The sequence below is a fragment of the Phyllobates terribilis genome, unplaced genomic scaffold (genome assembly GCF_046119375.1).
Source record: "Phyllobates terribilis strain yellow unplaced genomic scaffold, ASM4611937v1 Scaffold_13__5_contigs__length_258822181, whole genome shotgun sequence".
Lineage (NCBI taxonomy): Eukaryota > Metazoa > Chordata > Amphibia > Anura > Dendrobatidae > Phyllobates > Phyllobates terribilis.
Genome location: NW_027362773.1, coordinates 115,267,447 through 115,286,405, shown reverse-complemented (window position 1 = coordinate 115,286,405; position 18,959 = coordinate 115,267,447). Strand labels below are relative to the sequence as shown.

At 41.4% G+C, this 18,959-nt stretch overlaps 1 protein-coding gene across 1 annotated transcript in view; it reads left to right on the top strand.

Annotated features, from left to right (window-relative positions):
- Positions 1 to 17,441, top strand: part of NXF1 (nuclear RNA export factor 1) — a 43,039-nt gene extending 25,598 nt beyond the window's left edge. Inside the window, exons 2-21 of the mRNA XM_073658481.1 lie at positions 1,542 to 1,737; positions 2,108 to 2,249; positions 3,156 to 3,239; positions 3,343 to 3,447; positions 5,427 to 5,504; positions 5,630 to 5,699; positions 5,783 to 5,871; positions 6,548 to 6,655; positions 7,005 to 7,114; positions 9,670 to 9,706; positions 9,908 to 9,976; positions 10,068 to 10,123; positions 10,857 to 10,967; positions 11,049 to 11,107; positions 11,219 to 11,334; positions 11,573 to 11,612; positions 12,869 to 12,941; positions 13,904 to 14,086; positions 14,616 to 14,676; positions 16,030 to 17,441. Coding sequence (XP_073514582.1) covers positions 1,542 to 1,737; positions 2,108 to 2,249; positions 3,156 to 3,239; positions 3,343 to 3,447; positions 5,427 to 5,504; positions 5,630 to 5,699; positions 5,783 to 5,871; positions 6,548 to 6,655; positions 7,005 to 7,114; positions 9,670 to 9,706; positions 9,908 to 9,976; positions 10,068 to 10,123; positions 10,857 to 10,967; positions 11,049 to 11,107; positions 11,219 to 11,334; positions 11,573 to 11,612; positions 12,869 to 12,941; positions 13,904 to 14,086; positions 14,616 to 14,676; positions 16,030 to 16,068 — 1,826 coding nt within the window. The 3' untranslated portion in view covers positions 16,069 to 17,441. The remainder of the gene's footprint in view (positions 1 to 1,541; positions 1,738 to 2,107; positions 2,250 to 3,155; positions 3,240 to 3,342; positions 3,448 to 5,426; positions 5,505 to 5,629; positions 5,700 to 5,782; positions 5,872 to 6,547; positions 6,656 to 7,004; positions 7,115 to 9,669; positions 9,707 to 9,907; positions 9,977 to 10,067; positions 10,124 to 10,856; positions 10,968 to 11,048; positions 11,108 to 11,218; positions 11,335 to 11,572; positions 11,613 to 12,868; positions 12,942 to 13,903; positions 14,087 to 14,615; positions 14,677 to 16,029) is intronic.
- The last annotated feature ends 1,518 nt before the right edge of the window (positions 17,442 to 18,959 follow it).

The window sequence follows — 18,959 nt, the reverse complement described above, 5'->3', positions numbered from 1 at the left end:
CGGTGTGTGGTAGATGAATATATCTATATTTTTGTGCTAAGGATATCTGAAGTGATTTGCCAGTATGGTATATGTGACTTACAAGGAAATATAAATCTACTAGATAGTGGCCCGATTCTAACGCATCGGGTACTCTAGAATATGTATGCGGCCGACCGGGCACAATTAGCAGAGCAGTGTTTCAATTTGGCGCCAATCTCGCTGATTGGTCGCGGCCGGCGGTCGCGACCAATCAGCAAAGCGGTGTTTAAATTTGGGGCCAATAATGCTGATTGGTCGCGGACTGCGACCGCGACCAATCAGCAGAGCGGCGTTTAAATTTTCCTTCCATATCGCTGATTGGTCGCGGGCGTCGACCGCGACCAATCAGCGTCGTATTAGTGAGGACCGGGGAGCGGCGCTGCCTGTGCGGCTACTTCTGCTGCGAGAAGCCGAGAGATGAGTGGCTGCTCGCAGCAGAAGCATCCCGACCGGCGGTCCCGGTCCTCTGTTCACATTTGCCGTCCGGAGATCAGCGGCCCCAGCCGCTGATCTCCCGACGTTAGCCGCATGGAGGTCAGTGGCGCCGGTCGGGGTAGTTCTGCTGCTAGCGCCGCTCATCTCCCGTCTGCATCGCCGCTGACCTCCGTGCAGCAGATGAGCCGCTAACGGCCGCCATCTTTTTTCTGAAATCCCGCGTCGCTGATTGGCCACGGCCGAACCAATGAGCGACGCGGGATTTCCTGGGCAGACGGACGGGATAAGACAATTATATAGATAGATAGATAGATTGTACCATAGGCTGTATGCTGAATCTTTGGTGACATATGTTTTTTTGTTTATTATTTTCTTCACATATTGGTGATGAGATATATTTTTTTTAGGGTCAATAAGAGTGAGAGGAGGCGCCACATTGCTAAATTAGGGTGTCAACCTTCATGTTTAGGCAGGGTAAGATATAGGCCCTTAACAGGAGTAGTACTTTTGCCGCACCTGTGATCCCCTTATAATAAGCATGTATAGTTCCCTCCTTTTTATCTAACTAATAAAGTTCTTGTATATATTTAGGAGGGTGGTTTTATTCGGTCAGTGGGTGCAGCCAGCGGGGGGAGGAGTTGACTTTTTTTTTTTGCCTAGTGGCATACACCCATGGTTTCCGGTGTCCCCCAATAAAGCGATATAGAAATGAGGTCATCTGAACGAGGCCACAATTGTAATTTGAATGACCCCCTGCTCATTGTGGTCTTGGCAGTATAGTGGGTGGTCTCGCTCAAAAACTGATAGTTTCCTTGTATGAGCATGCATATGGAGAGAGCTGTCACTCACTAATAAGATCGTTACAATGAGCAGGGATTTCGATCAGTAAGTTTCAAGTTAGAACTGATAATTTCCAAAAAAACCTGTTGATCGGTTCAGGTCTTCTAGCTCTGTACAGATAAGAAAACTTGTTCAGTGCTACAGTACTTATAATACAAGCAAACATCAGGCCATAATGCTGTGTCCATCCATGTTCTGTCTTATGGTTTTTGCTAACCTTTTTTTTTTTCCTCTTGCCCCTCCAGACCATGATGATCGGTTTACCAGAGGTCATTTCATGAAGAAGAGGAAAGGACGTGGCCCTTTTCGGGCCAAAATGTACAGCGAAGGTCCTCCTAAGTATCAGAATCGTGGTAATTACCCACCAAATCCTCGCTCCAGATTGGACGATGATGGAGATATTGCCATGAGTGAAACCCATGAAACTGTCCGCTCAAGATTGTGAGTATGCAAACAGCTATGTGAGGCTATAACAATGGATTTATTTGTTAGATACCAGATAAGTTATCGTATGGTATCTAAGGTAACAAAAAGCAACTAAGAAACATATCACTACTGAACAAAATCACAATCCATCCTTAGGCCATATAGCATTTGATAATTAAACTTTGCTTGTCATGGATGTTCCCCAGCAAAAATAGCTGCATGCTGGAAATGGGACCCATATCTTACCGGATTGTGGAAGGCTGTCAGAATCCAAACCAAATTCTTTAGTTGTCAGTAAAGGTGTAAATCCATGAGGTTAAAAAATGTGTTTATGCTGTATTATAAACCCCCCCCCCCCCCAACCCATCTTTTATTGCACCTCCAGCAATCCTTACAGTCGTGGAGGGAGAAAAAGGGATGACAGACAAGGAAGAGACAGAGGAGGCTTGCATGGGAACACTTCTAGGGACAATCCCCATTATCAAAGAAATGATCAAAGAGATGAAAAAAGCTGGTTCAAGGTCACGGTGAGTCTGTCTTACACATTATGCAGTGATTGTTGAAAAACATTAATTGTTCATACCTGCTGTATATTCTACACTTCTCAACATTAAAATTGCAGCGCTAAGAAGGAAAAGTTGTGGAATTATGGAAATCACCGGATCTATAGACAAGTTCAATAAATGCAAATGATGGAAAAATGGCAACAACATTTTCAAAACATTACAATTTATTCAGTATGGAGAATGAGCTTCATGCACGGTAATCCCGGCATTTAGTCTCTGCTGCTAACAATGAAGTTATTAATGGTTGTCTGAGGGATGTTCTGCCCCGCTGAATGCACTTGGGAAAATCATCAAGATCCACTGCTGGCAGCTCCTGTGTAAACACTGACTAATGATGTGCTCGATGGGAAACAAGTCTGGAGATGCCGCAGGCAATGGTAGCATGGATAGGCCAGGAGCAACATGAGCCTGGCGTTGTCATGTCGAGTAAATGGATTGTGAATCAGTTTTTCATTCCCTTGTGAAGGCTTTTTCATGACATTGCCCTCATGGTCTGCCAGCTGCGGATCTTGATGATTTGCCCAAGTGCATTAAGCGCAGCAGAATAGTCCACAGACAACCACTAATTACCTCACTGGTGGCAGCCAAGGCATCGAAGTACAGGTATTCCAGTGCCTGGCACTCATACTCGATACTGACGTGTATCCATGCTGAAATTTCCATAACTCCACAATGGAACTATGTAAAAATCTGTTGTTGATGTTGCAATTTTAATGTTGAGAAGTTGCATAGTAAATGTAGGTGTTGACAAGTGCACATTGCTAAGTGTTTGATAGTCGAAAATGTTGTTTTTAGTTAATCGAAAAATATACATGTTTTCTCATTGTGCACTACTACAATAATTTTTTTTTCCCCCCCCTAAACCAGATTCCTCATGGAAAAAAATATGATAAGGGTTGGTTACTAGGTCTTTTGCAAAGTGCCTGCTCCCTCCCGTTCACTCCTGTAGGGGTAAGTTGTCTTCTGTTTTTAGATATTATGAAAAAAAATAAAATAAAATAAATTATATATATATATAAAATTTATTTATTTTATTAATTTTTTTTCTTTCTAGTATTATTGTGATCATTCTCGGGCTCACTTCTTCGTGGAAGATTCTGCAGTTGCAAAAGCATTAAGACAGATATCGCGGACGTTCACGGACCGAGAAAACTTCAAGGTATTAATAATGTAATAAACCCACACAGCACGGAGCCCCTTAAGGTGTTTTTGAGTGAGATGGATGAAAGGATAGATTGCTGTGATGTCCTGTAGGCCTAAAGATTGCTTACATGACTTCATAGGTACAGTTATATGAAAAAGTTTGGGCACCCCTATTAATCTTAAGCTTAATGTTTTATAAAAATTGGTCTTTTTCAACAGCTATTTCAGTTTGATATATGTAATAACTGTTGGACACAGTAATGTTTCTGCCTTGAAATGAGGTTTATTGTACTAACAGAAAATGTGCAATCTGCATTCAAACTAAAATTGACAGGTGCATAAGTATGGGCACCTCACCAGAAAAGTGACATTAATATTTAGTAGATCCTCCTTTTGCAAAAATAACAGCCTCTAGTCGCTTCCTGTAGCTTTTAATGAGTTCCTGGATGAAGGTATTTTTGACCATTCCTCTTTACAAAACAATTCCAGTTCAGTTAAGTTTGATGGTCGCCGAGCATGGACAGCCCTCTTCAAATGATCCCACAGATGTTCAATGATATTCAGGTCTGGGGACTGGGATGGGCATTCCAGAACATTGTAATTGTTCCTCTGCATGAGTGCCTGAGTAGATTTGGAGCGGTGTTTTGGATCATTGTCTTGCTGAAAGATCCATCCCCTGCGTAACTTCAACTTTGTCACTGATTCTTGAACATTATTGTCAAGAATCTGCTGATACTGAATGGAATCCATGTGTCCCTCAACTTTAACAAGATTCCCGGTGCCGGCATTGGCCACACAGCCCCAAAGCATGATGGAACCTCCACCAAATTTTACTGTGGGTAGCAAGTGTTTTTCTTGGAATGCTGTGTTTTTTTGCCGCCATGCATAACGCCTTTTTGTATGACCAAACAACTGAATCTTGGTTTCATCAGTCCACTGGATCTTCTTCCAAAAAGAAATTGGCTTCTCCAAATGTGCTTTTGCATACCTCAGCCGACTCGGTTTGTGGTGTGCTTGCAGAAACGGCTTCTTTCGCATCACTCTCCCATACAGCTTCTCCTTGTGCAAAGTGCGTTGTATAGTTGACCGATGCACAGTGACACCATCTGCAGCAAGTTGATGCTGCAGCTCTCTGGAGGTGGTCTGAGGATTGTCCTTGACTGATCTCACCATTCTTCTTCTCTGCCTTTCTGATGTTTTTCTTGGCCTGCCACTTCTGGCCTTAACAAGAACTGTCCCTGTGTTCTTCCATTTCCTTACTATGTTCCTCACAGTGGAAACTGACAGGTTAAATCTCTGAGCCAGCTTTTTGTATCCTTCCCCTGAACAACTATGTTGAATAATCTTTGTTTTCATATCATTTGACAGTTGTTTTGAGGAGCCCATGATGCCACTCTTCAGAGGAGATTCAAACAGGAGAACAACTTGCAAGTGGCCACTTTAAGTAGCTTTTCTCATGATTGCATACACCTGGCTCTGAAGTTCAAAGCTCAATGAGGTTACAAAACCAAAAAAAGTGCTTTAGTAAGTCAGTAAAAATTAGGTAGGAGTATTTAAAACAAGAAAATGATAAGGGTGCCCATACTTATGCACCTGTCAAATTTTGTTTGAATGCAGATTGCACATTTTCTGTTAGTACAATAAACCTCATTTCAAGGCAGAAACATTACTGTGTCCAACAGTTATTACATATATCAAACTGAAATAGCTTTTGCAAAAACACCAATTTTTAGAAAACATTAAGCTTAAGATTAATAGGGGTGCCCAAACTTTTTCATATAACTGTATCTATACATAGTTTCCAAGCCCTGGAGTTCATGGGACGTACTCGGGAGTATAGAGATATGACCCTGTTCTAGTGAGTCTCCTATTAATTTAGGACGTTCACAAGCCTATCATTAGATGAGTTACCTTATCTGTTTTGCTAGGATTGGTTCCTTCACTTGATGAAAATATATGTATGGCATTTACTATCAGGGTGTCTTTCTATTTCAGATTACCATTCTTGCAAATCGATGTTCTACCCCAGATGGGCCAAAGGAAATGCCAGAAGAAGAAATTGTACATTTAAAGGTATGTTGCATTTTTGCTATCATTACTTATTAGCTGAATTGTGTGAACAAATAACATTAGGACATCGGGCTGTCTTTGTGCCCATACGAGGTTTACCAGGTTTCGTTTGTTTTTTTCCCCTGTAGACCTGTATGCAGAAACGATATGATGGAGTTCAACAAGCTCTTAACATGAGGTCCATACGTACTGATCCAGGTAAAAATACAAACCGGTTTCTTCTTCCATTTTTCATTCTTCTTCAAATATTTTGAAGTCTCCCTCCATTTCTCTTGGTATAGATCTAATAGAAAATAAGGTAGACCTTATTCTGAACCGGAAGACTTGTATGAATGCTTTGCTGCAAATTATAGAAGAAAACGTACCAGAGGTGAGAACCTTTTATCAATTTCAAAAATTGCTGTGGTGGGGTTGTGTTTTTTTGTCATTTCATCCCCTCCACACCCACCATCCCTGTTTATAAAAAAAAAAAAAAATAAGATATCAGTTGTATGGACTCCAAAATTGCACCGAAAATAAAAACAGCTTCTCCTGCATCAAACTAGGCCTCATGGAACTCAATCAACTTAAAAATAAAAAGTTCATGGCTCTCAGAATATGGCAAGTAAAGGCCAAGTTTTTTTTTTTTAAGTAGTAACATTGCAAATGTATATGTCGCTTCATTGGGGGACACAGGAAACCATGGGTGTATGCTGCTGCCACACAGGTCATTAGTACGTTAGTGAACATTGTAAAAACAAAACCCAAAAAACAATGGTTGAATTTGAGTTGTGTTTTGTTTTTTTTTTTAAACATTTTTGAGTACATTAGTGTCAGTCAAAAGTACAACTCATCCATACAAAAACAAGCCAGAGAAATAGTTCTGATTTTTTGGAAAAGGCAATTTAATGTACAAAGAAAAAAAAACCATGAGTGATAAACAAGAAATGTTTTAATTCAGATACTTTGTTTTTTATAAAGCATTACAGTATGATTGTCATTATCTGAAAACTGTATGTCAGTTCACATTGTGGATCAGTTACGTTTCTTTCCCTATATCTATACAGCTGCTGTCCTTGGATCTTGGTAACAACAAACTCTATAAACTTGACCATTTGTCAGAAATTCATCTTAAAGCTCCAAATCTGAAGATTCTGAACTTGTCTGAAAACTTGGTGAGTGCTTTAATCACTCTCAAGACTGTAGGGTCAGGTTTATATGATGTCTTTATTGTTACTGTAGCTGTAGACAAGCTACACAACCAGAATGTGATTACGCGACACTTTATATTATGTTAGATGCAAAAAGTTGAACAAAGAAAACCAAACTCTAAGAAATGGTGGCACTCTGCACTGTTTGTTTTTTTGTTTTTTTTTGAGGGAAGGGGTGAAGATGCTACTTGGAAGCAAGCATTGTTATCTGTGCATGCCTATTAATATATCACAGCAAATTATTTAAGGAGGCATTTGTTTCGCACCAATGCAAAAATTACCTGTGCCATTTTTTTTTGTCTTCTATGTTCAGTTGAAGAGTGAAAAGGATCTGGATAATTTAAAAGGACTTAAACTGGAAATGCTGTGGCTAGATGGGAATCCGCTCTGCAAATCCTTCAAAGACCAAACTGTATACATCAGGTCAGTCTGGAACTTTGCCCCAACTTGACGTTAGTTAAATCTGGGCAAAAAGTTTTTATATATTACATGTGCTGCTGATTGGTGTGAGTCCAGGTCTGGAGGCCCCCCTCCCCCACTCATTGCTCAGAACACTGTTCTGAAGTGCGCAGCTCCGGCAACAGTGCACGGCCTAATTAGAAACTCTATAGCTCAGTACACTGTTCTTTCTGAGACTCCTGGACATACTATTCAGCCCATACACCACTCTGTATTTGGCTCCTGCGTCAGCTGCACATTTATGAGCATTTTTTTAGCATGTTTTGGGGGCTGTCAGGACCTTGCCCCCCCCCCCATTGATCAGCATGAGTTTTCAGTCCTTAGAATAAAATTATTTTGCAAATGATAAGCAGAATTGTGCATAAGATTATGTCCCAAAACCACATGTGCAGAAAGTAAAAAAAAAGTGCTTTATAGGGCAAATACTTATGGACACTGTATGTGCTCACTTTGCAAGGTAGTGCTCGGAGCACAACACCCATTATTGTGTGTCATCGCACTACATTGGGCAGCTGTACAACCTAGTGATAAGCATTGCACAAAAGGCGAGATGGGGCTTGTCAGACTTTTTATTCATTTTTCATTTTAGTCCAACTGGTCCATTAAGGATTAGGTGAGCCGATTAAGAAAATAAAAATATCTTCTAACACTGATTTAGACCGACACACCGGTATTTTTACATGTACCTTTTATTGTGAAGAAAATGAGCTGCTTATTAAAATGCTAAAATGTCCGCTTTCTAAAGGAGCTAAAAGCTAGCGTGGCTTCATATTGATGAGAATCCGGCAGAGGAACGCACCCTTACCGACAGGCGTTATTCCCACATGTGTGGCCTCTAGGGCTGTTGTGTAATTATTCTCTTGAGGCATAACAGTAAATTCCCAATTCTCCATCATTGGTTCTATATAAAGAACTGATCAATTAGCAGCCCGATCTAGTAATTGTGATGAAGCGAATTCAGAGCTACCCAATAATTTTCTAATTAGCAGTATACATATATTGTACATTTCCATACACACTTGCAACACTCATTTGTATCGTTTTTTCCTTGTTTTCCTTTATTGTTCTTTCTCCTTTACACGTTAACTTTACCTGACATTTTCTTACCTTTTTTCCATGATACATTTCATTCCTTACTCGTGCCATGCGGTAAGGCCTATATCAGCGCTTCCATGATTCCCTGCCGTTCACTCTCCATATCTTCCTCTGGCTCCTCCTGATGCTTTGGGTTTGGAGGACTCAATTATTGCCTTTCGATCAAGATCACGTGTTGCCATTTCCTTACTGAACTTGCACGCGCCTCCCTCTTTTATTTTTTTTTGTGTCGCATTGTGGTTGTTTTGGTCTATGACGGGTAAGTTTCCCCAGGCGGGAGCAACCTAAGGCAGACCTCACAACAGCCACGAGAAGATGAAGACAGAGGGAGGTTGGCTGAAACGTTACGTCTAAAGCATTGCCCATCTGTGTAACTCTCGGGTGTCTGGAGCCCTCCTTGCCAGGAGGGTGGGCTGTGTGCCCTTAAGGACTACTTATGAGCCTCTTAGCCCAGGCAGTAGCGCTCCCATGCTGAGGAGTGGTTAAATGAGTGTGGTAACCCGGCCTGGACCCTGCCTAGAATCGTGGAGCAATGAGGATTTAATGCGGAGGAGCTGGAGGTTGATGGACATCAGATGTCGCATACGGCTTTTCAGTGCTGTCATAGGCTTGTACCCGTGGTTGTCATTGCTTTTCTACTCTCTTCTGGCGGTTTTGCCACGTTTGTTTCCCCTCTGCTTACCGTACCTCTCCACACAATGCCATGTGCACCTACATCATCATTCATTGTCATCTTTTCTACTGCTTTTCCTTTTAATTTCTCATCACATTGTTTTGGTTTTATTTTTTATCAATCACTGACCATTTATGTTGCCTCAAGGGTATTTTACCATTAAAAAAACTAAATCCGACCTTCTATAACCAGTGTCCATAAATGACCGTACTAGAAGGATTGATATGTCCGGTGGTGCAGTGACTCCCACCCAGTCAGTCTATATAGTCTAAGCTCACTGGCCTTGCTCTGTATTTGTGCACCACCTCTGTCTTGTACTCATCATACGACCACGTGGAGAACGAAGCCTTGATCTGACGTCATGGCTGAGCCTGATGTTAGCTGACCTTCTTAGTATTATAAAGAGTAGTCATTTCTTTGCAAGTTGTCACTTTAGCCTATTGCTATTCGTGACCGGACCAAGCATTTGACGACTAAAGAAACCTTAAGAATCCAGGTCTCGTCTGTAAGCGGACCAGTTTTCATTCTCCCGTGCATGTAAGTGTATTCCTCTGCAGAGATATGGCAGAGGGCAAGGCGGCAGCTCCTCATCCCCCTTTAGCAGAGATCATTGCTTCATCAGTTCCTGCCATCAGGGTATTGTAGAAGCTCGGCCATGGCGAATCTGCTCTTACTATTTTGCCGGAACTAATATTCTCTGTGTTCCTGTTTATTTGTCCGTCGAACCTGCGGATCTTGCCCTGGATGACAGTGCCATGCGAGAACGCTTTCCCAAACTCCTGCAGCTGGTGAGATCACAGTGTGTTGTCTGTGTGGGCTCTTGGTGGATGATTTGTGAGTGGCATCTCATTGAGTAAAATTAACATTATCTTCTTTATCCATTCTTGACTCCTCTACTATTCTTCAACTACAATTTTCCTCTATTTTCTATTCCTCCTTCCTTCCTTTTTTTTTCCTTCTGCCTTTTCCACTTTATAATGCTTTAATAGGATGGACATGACCTTCCTCCACCGATCACATTTGATGTAGAGACCCCCACGACACTCCCGCCTTCCAAGGTAACTTCTGTCTTGAATTTTTTTCTTGGGCCCATTGCTTTGTGATCAGTGTCCAATTATTGATCCTTTTTTTTTCTTTTTCTTCTTTTAGGGCAGTTATCTTGCAGGAGATGATATTAAAGCACTTGTTTTACGATTTCTCCAACAGTGAGTAGATCTAGACTTCTTTTTTAACATGTCCCCCCACCTATGTTTTGTCTATTGACCATTTAGATGACTTGGTTGGAGACGAGGTAGGAACAATTCCTGCATTTGTCATATTCAGTTCTGGATTTTGCACTTGTAGTAAAGTGTTACCGGACCTGAATGTTATGTTATCGCAAATGGGATTTTATACTGTTCACACTTTAAAAGGATGAGGCCTTTTTTTTGGCTTTTCACTGTGTCCCTATCCTAGTGCATATTCAGTGAAGATGAGATTTCTGAACATTTATAGAGATTCTCTTCTTTTCCATAATGAAATGTTAAAGGAATTGTCCACTACTCTTATATTGCTTACCTATTCATAGGATAGATCATCAGTATAGGATCAGTGGAGGTCTGAAGCCCCCACAATCAGCTGGTATCGCCTCCAGTGATGGCTGGATGTAAACAGTCTACGGAGTATAACCCCGCAGCATCATGTACTGTTCAGCAGTACCCAACAGCAGCTACTAATCAGCTCCTATTGAAAACACTAGGAGCTGATCTGACTTAAGAATGGTTAGTGCAGTGCATGGGATGATTGTGATCGGAAGAGGAGGCAGATCTACAGAGCACTGCAGGAAGCTGGAAACAATACAAAGAAGATCAGTTTTCATTTTTGGATAGGATAGACTGACGGTAAGCTGTTCCCTTTTCTTCTTGTAATCGTGTGTGGCCTGTTCTTTGCCTTTTCCAGATATTATGCATGTTACGATAGTGAAGATCGGCAAGGCCTCCTTAATGTGTACCACGATGAAGCTTGCTGTTCGCTCAGTATTCCCAGTCAAATAGGACAGAATCCCTCCAGGTCAGTGATTCTCTTTCCTCCTTTTCTCCAACTCTAGCTTTTGTCTTTTCTCTAATGTAGCTTTTTCTCTCTTGATTATAGGAGCAGCCTTGGGGACTATTTCAACTACAGCAGAAATATAAAAAGATTACGTGATCCAAGTAAGAACAGGGTTTTCTATCTGTAATGTGCGGGGTGTGGGGGGGGGGGGGGTGAATGTCGAAATAGTTCTAGTGTAAAGCAAAGTTAATCTTTACTTTTTTTCGTTTTAGCACTCCGCTTTAAACTGCTGAAATACAAGCGCCTTAATGTTGTCAGCCTTCTGAACGAGCTCCCCCGTACGCAGCATGACCTCAACTCCTTTGTAGTAGACGTCACTGCCCAGTCTGTGAGTATGCCGGGATCCCAGGGGGTTTTGGTTGTGTGTTTGTTTTTTTAATACAATGACATGTCGTCGATTAATCTTTATAAGTATCATCTACTGCCAGATTTAGGTTTTTTTTTTTTGTTTTTTTTTTCAAACTGGCCTGTAGCATTTCACTTGCTTGTGCACCCTTCTTCAGGATTGCTGAGAACTCTGGAAATATCCCGTTATAGCTCAATCATGATGGTTTTTCTTCTTACAGAACACACTACTGTGCTTTGTTGTGAACGGTGTATTTAAAGGTGCGTATCTTTTTGTTTCTTTAGCTTTTCCTTTTTCTTAATATGCAGTTAGTAGTGAAGTTATAAATGAGGCCGACCACTTTTTATAGGAAAGGTTAAAGGGGTTATTCATCACTAACTTCTGCAGCCGATTGAGCGGTGTCAATGACGTTACGACCCCCACACACCTGCCGAGAAGCGAGCTGGATTGTCAGGTATATTGCAGGTGTCCTGTTCATTAGTGTGTGATACCTACCGATCGTGCACGCTTCTCATCATGTTTGTGGGGTCGTAACATCATGTGGAAGGGAGCGGTGCCGTATATCCCCTTATAACAATGGGTTTTAAAGATAATTTTACCGCTCTATATATTTTTCTGGTGTGTCACTTTTTCTTTCAGTAAGGCACCTCCTATTCATTTGAGTAGTCTTTATCCTGTCCATAAAATGACCGCAGATGGAGGAGGATGTGACCTTTTGTCATTCATGCTACTTTACGGCGCAGGCAGTGTATAGTCACATCTGTAGTCATTATTGATGGGGGTGATGTGCTCCGTTAATAAAGAATAATAAAGACTGTACATAACTAAAATACCAATTTTTAATGTTGAAAAAATGCATCTTTAAAACCCACATTAGCCATCAGGGATCCAAAGTGCTCATCCGATTGCAAAGTCACAAATCCAATTGTCAGCAGTGTCTATGGAGGGGAGCGCATTACCGACTTTTACACTGCATAGGAAACCATGTGAATGCCTGATGAGCAGGTTTCCCCGTTGACTGACCCATCAGGTTTCATTTGCCAGCCATGATTTTCTTGCCCCTCTAGTGACTGATTTGTCCAACCCTGTAACTTAATGCTAAGGAATAGTGTTGATCGAGCGTGTATTGTTAACCATTTCGGCGAGTACGCTCTGTGTTAAAGTCGTCGCCGCCGCTGCATGTGTCTCGGCTGTTAGACAGCTATGACACATGTAGGGATTGCCTAACAGGCAATCCCTGCACGCGTCACAGCTGTCTAACAGCCGTGACACATGCAGCCGCGGCGACGCTAACATAGATGCCGAGCACGCCGCAAATACTCGGCGAGCACCCGAGCGTGCTCGCCGAAAGGGTTAACAATACATGCTCAATCAACACTAATAAGGAAGCATCATAAGTGAAGAACTTGCTCTTTCGGTTCTCACTTGTGAAAAATGTACCTGCTGTAATTCATCAGGAATTTCCCTTCTAAAATAAAAATATGTACTGATCACTTTACTTTTCTTACTCCTTTAGTTGAGGGGCAGTCGAATGATCCTGTACGAGCTTTCACTCGGGTGTTCATCGCTGTGCCAGGTTCTGATGGAGGGTAAGAATCACATTTTTTGGACCAAAAGACGCCTCAAAAACAAAATTTCAGCCTAATTAGCAGTTGCTTTGGGACCTGGTCCGGGCTGGGTATCTGAAATTAATATTCACATCACATTTCCTTCTTACCAAACTATGGTAATATAGATCAGTGCTCTGCCGGGGCTGAGAGGTCACTGAGGCACAGATGTCTATAATCGGGCAGATTGATTTCTGATTTGTGTCCTGTTACTCCACAATATAAAGCTGAGACTTTTTAGCAAGCTTGAAGTAAAGTGATTCCCTGTAGGGTATGTATAAAAAAAATAAACATGCGGCGCCAATCTCAGCATGTTACCAATGTAACTCTCTGCCCTCTTGATGAAGTTTTATGCACTTACCTCTTGCCATAAAAACTTCAAGCACATGGTTCCTCCTCACGCTTCGGGGTTTAGTCCGGGTCTGCTGCTCTCCTTGAATTGATCCTGTGTTGTATCCTGCCACGGATTCCCACAGGTATAAAGGTTCAATAGAAAATGATCCAATTCTATAGCGGCCGCGCTCCCCGTGGTAATGATTTTAAAAACTTCTTGTCCACAAATAAAATTTATTGCTCAAGCATACGAATGTAAAAAACGGATACAACGCATATCGGCGGAAACAACCGCCTTCCTCAGGTATCTGTATAAAAATACATAGGACTCTTTGCTTTATAGGAAAAAAAAAAAAAGCAGAGAGTCCTATGTATTTTTATTCAGATACCCGAGGAAGGCGGTTGTATCCGTTTTTTACATTCGTATGCTTGAGCAATAAATTTTATTTGTGGACAAGAAGTTTTTAAAATCATTACCACGGGGAGCGCGGCCGCTATAGAATTGGATCATTTTCTATTGAATTTTTAGCAAGCTTGTTATTTTGTGCATGCTTTGTTGAGATTCATTTCTTTTAAATATTGTAAGAAAACAAAATGTTTGTACCCCTCAGGCTCCTTTTAGTGAATGACGAACAGTTCATAAGGAATGCCACCACAGAGGAGATTCGGAAAGCCTTTGCCACTCCAGCTCCTACCCCTTCCAGCAGCCCAGTACCGGTCCTCGCAGCAGTGCCGCAAGATTTGGTGCAAGCATTCTCACTGTTTTCTTCAATGAATGCTGAATGGTCTCAAAAGTAAGAACTTTCATGCAGATTTCACTTTTTTTTTTTTTTTTTTTTTTTTGTCATGTTTGAAAAAAAAGCCCCTCAAATATATGGGAGTAAAGGCGGACCCGACAATACATATGGGAGCCTCCCAAATTTTCCCAGACAGTATTCGGGAGAAGAGTATCTAGCACATCATATTTACTACGGCCAGGGCTTTTATTCCTGAGAGATAAGCCGCTGCTGAGGAGTCTGGCATCGTTCTCCTTTGAAGAACACTGGAGCATTCGGCTGAATCCAGCAGCCCCTGTGTATGGAGTCAGGATAGCGCTGACGGATCAACAGGCGTTCATCTGGCAGCTATCCAATGTGTACAGGAGCTAACAGGATTAAACTGCCAGAGAAAAGCAGGAAAATCCTTCCTAAATGAAACCTTTTGGGGGGAATTCGGCTTTTTTTTCTTGGCACCAAATTATACCGCGCCTGTAAAGAGCCGTGTTTCAGCTGCGCGTGCCCTAAAGTTTGTTTCACTCTATAACTGTAGAACTTTCCCCCACAGATGTCTTCAGGACAATGGCTGGGACTTTGAACAGGCAGCTCAGATTTTTATGAAACTCAAGGTAAGGACTGAGCGAGACTGCATTGTATTTTACTTTTAGTTTTGCCCATATGGTAAATTCTTAGTCACGAGTATAGATTTATAGGTTTCCAACTCTTTTCATGACTTTTACTGGCCATTGTGTTTTATAAGTGTGCAATAAAATGGACAACAGCTGAAATCAGTAAGGAAATGTTTGCTCACTAAGGGTGTGTGCACAAAGCGTCTCTTTCCACCTGAAAAGAATGCACATATGCACTGCAATGTCAGAATGATTTGCTGTGCACATGTTCAGGCTTTTTGAGCTTCTTTAAGTGCATCAGTGCTGAGCCGCTTGTCAGTCAGTGCCGGGCATTGGCCGCACCTCTGACTGAAAGCCAGAATAAAATTAATTTCCTCCCGGCAGCCAGGCTTTCAGTGCAGCGGGAGCGCTGCTTTAGATTGCTATTAACTTGTAGATTAACCTCATGATAATTTTTTGGAACATGACCGGTTCCCTTTAAGGATCTATCATGTATAATGCCTTCTAAAGGGGTATTCACATCATAGAATGTTATGACATTATTACGTCATGCCATATAAATCTGACTTATGAGGGTCTGGCCATTGAGGGCACTCGGCAGGAATTGTAAGACTGCTCCATTAAAGTGCAGTTTTCTGTGCGGAGTGACACTGAGAAGACAACACTCGCATAGTGCTGCAGCCCCTCCATTATTCAGATTGGTAAAGGTCTGATATCCTGGAACGTCCCGGACATTAACCGGTGTAATTGTGGCTACATCTGCTTGCGCCGTACAAATGCTTGTGCACTTGTGGCCACCTCTCCATTGAAATAAGTAAAACTAACAGAAACCTCCTAATTGTTAGCAGTGGATGAGGGGCCACATATGTGCTATCATCCACCCCCCCCCCCCTCTATAAATCCACTAGTAAACGTATAAAAGTTTCTGCTTCTTGGTGGCATCTGAGTAAGTTACAGGTTGCAGCGTTACTCTCCACGAAGGAAGAAAGGATTTGTGCCCAAGTAATTTACAAGGCGAAATGAGGGACTGCTCCCCCGAGCGAGGTGAATACCCCGATATGCTGACACCTCTGTGGCCAGAATGTAGTGACACGAGTTACATGATCCAGATGTTTTACAGAATTTCAAAAAAGTCTCAATTTTCCATCTTATACTATACCTTTCTCCATGTACTGATTAGCATCTTCACCCTAAGGCCTCTGAAGATTATATTTTTTGGTACTTTCCTACCATCAATAAAAGGGAGTTATATTCTTTGTGAAATATATACAGACTGAAGTCTCTAGTTTATCTTTGTCTATTGCAGTTTATTAAATCTATGTTGTCTTCTTTGCTTTGTTTTTTTCCTTGCAGGCGGAGGGTAAAATCCCAGAAATTGCGTTCATGAAGTGACGTCCACATTAATATTTCCTACATGCTCCTTTTAAAGTTCAACATAAAGACTCTTTATACTGAACCATACAGGTACTTGTGGATACAAGGACCCACTGTTTAATGCCCATGTCACTGGGCACTACTAATATCCCGTTTTATCGGTAAACCACATCCCACTACAGGACGGTCCACATATAGTTCCGTAAAAAGAAAAATCTCTATTGTTTTCCTGGAAAGCCTGAGTGGCTGCCTACTCCCTAGACTCCTCTATATGTTTTAAGGATCAGATGAAACATACATTTTTCTTCCATGTGAGTGATTGTCTCATATGGGTTACAAGGTTTCTCCTTCATCTTCCTCGCTGCATCATGGACATTTCCGGTCTACGAAGTACTTTTTAATTTTTGGCAAACGCCTGGGTAATATAAAAGCACAAGATGGCAAATGGGGGGACGAGTTTGCAAGTTGAAGAAAAGCCCACTTTTCTCTCCACACTTCTGGGTAGATAGTAACTTGATGTAAAATGAAACCTGCATTTTATTTTATATGTTTTGTTTTTTTACTGTATGAGAAAAACGGCCTTGATATTTCAGCCATAAGAGAACATTGGCATTATGATCTGTTCATAGTCCACGTTTACTGACCTGCGTGATGTCAGTAAAGATCTGCAATTAATGCCAATAGATAATGAAGCATAAGTTGTCTTAAACCTTGTGCCGGTGGATATCAGGAGTCAGGACACAATTGGCAAAACTAGTGCAAAGGAAAAATCAATAGCCACACATCAGAGTGCAGCTGAGCCTCTGGAAGTTGCACGCTGATCTCTGTGCAGATCTCCTTTTCTTTGCACCAGCTTTGATGATTTGTGATTTACCTGCTGATTTAACGATCTTCTCAATCAGCAGACTGATACAAGGCCGGCAAGACTTGAGGTCTCCCCTGTGTATAGTAACATGAAGAGCATTGATGCACAGCGTTCTGCAAACACAATTCCACAGATTTAAGTTTTCGTTTCTCTTTTTTGTGCTTTTTTTTTTAATTACAATAAAGTTGTTTATTTATGTTGAGAAATGTAACATAAAATGTATTTAATATCTGAGTGTTAAGGTTAAGCCTTTAAGAGGAAAAAAAATAATTGTAGACGTCATTACGGTGATGTTCTGCCTCTAGCCTCCAGGATGGTTTTGTGTGGTTATTTTTCTTTTTCTGATCCCATTACTTGTGCTGAACAGTCGCATGACATCTATGTTAGTTTTTAATAGCCTGTATCTTTTATTTTTTTTATTGTAACAAGTAGCAATGGCAAAATAGTTAAATCTGTTTGTACGATTCACAAACCCGGGTCTTTTTTGATGTGAAAATTATAAACCTGAAATGAAGGTGTGAGTGTGGGGGGGGAGGGAGGTAGTGTGTGTGCGGGGGTGGTATGTGTGCGGGGGTGGTATCACATGGGTGGGCTTGTGTGTACATGCGCTCATTGAAGAGGTTAAATCTCTTTGGTTTTTATGTGTGTGTATAAGTTCTGCTTCCCTTGTGTTAGAGTAAGGGCTCATCCAAGTTTTAATCATTGATTTTCATCACTGTTATCCGCTTTTTCTCCAATAAGAAGAATAAAAAAAAAAAGTTTCTCCACCTTCTCATATCTATATGTCTATTATGGCATCCGAGATTTGTCAGATTTTCTCTCAGACCCATAGACTCACATTGTGAAGTTTGATCCAACATTCAGATCAACATAGGACACATCACTGCGATTTTGCACGGACCCACTCGGTCCGCAAAAAAAAAAAAAACGGACGTGCAAATGACCCCATAGACTATTATATATACGAGTGCTATCTGTGGAAAACTGAAGTATGAATGAGCCCTGTGTGTGTCTTTCTAAATTACTAGGGTTTACATGTATTTAATATAGCTATGATCTGATATGATATATGATAGGTATGAACAAAATTACAATTTTTTTTTTTTTTTTTTTTAAGTGTTAGATGAGTGTGTATATGTATGTATACATATATATGGGTCAGGACACAATTGGCAAAACTAGTGCAAAGGAAAAAAATCTATAGCAACACTCGTATATACTCATCTGGCACGTAAAAATTTTTAATTTTGTTAATCACTAAAATAGTAATTTGTAGATCTACCTATTAAACAAGAACCCCATAGAGCGGGAATAAATTTAGTTTGACGATCATTTTGGCCGGATCGGAACCGATGTCCCAGCGCTTGTTGGGATAATCTTCTGACATGGACCATAATCTCTACATGTAAGCATTAGACAGGGGTCAGCCGGATGATTGTGCTGCCAGCGTCTCTCTCCCCCATACACAGAGCGCTCCAGTGATCTCTACGAGACTGCAGACACCAGACCCCTCTAGTAACGGATGATCTGCCTTTGGAAACCCAACGTGCCGGATCCATCTGTCGGAGGGGAGTCAGGAGACCCTGTACATAGATATCGTCCGGTTCAGCCCATTTTAGTATAATGTACATAGGGGCCTTAAGTGTGAATGCTGCTGTCCTATATAACATCCTAGGGGAGTTTAGGTTTCAACAAAAGTCAATGCAAATGCATATAATTTACCCCCTGTTGCTAAAATCTCCTGTTAATTATTTTTCAGAATAGGTAACAATGATTGTATTTCCCAGATTTGGTGTGAGTGGCAAGGAATAGTAGGGTTTGGGTTGGGTGTCACTTGCGGTATAGGGTGCAGTGTGTGGCGGTGTGCTTGCATGGATGAGTGGTATGGGGGGATGGTTATATGGGAGGTTGTATGGTAACTGCGTTGGTACAGATGGGGACTAATAGCTATTTAGTAGGGTTGCATTTCTGTGAGTGTGTGTGTGATGGCGGTAATGGTTTCATGCCCGTCATTCCAGTCCCATTGACACTAGAGATAATATAA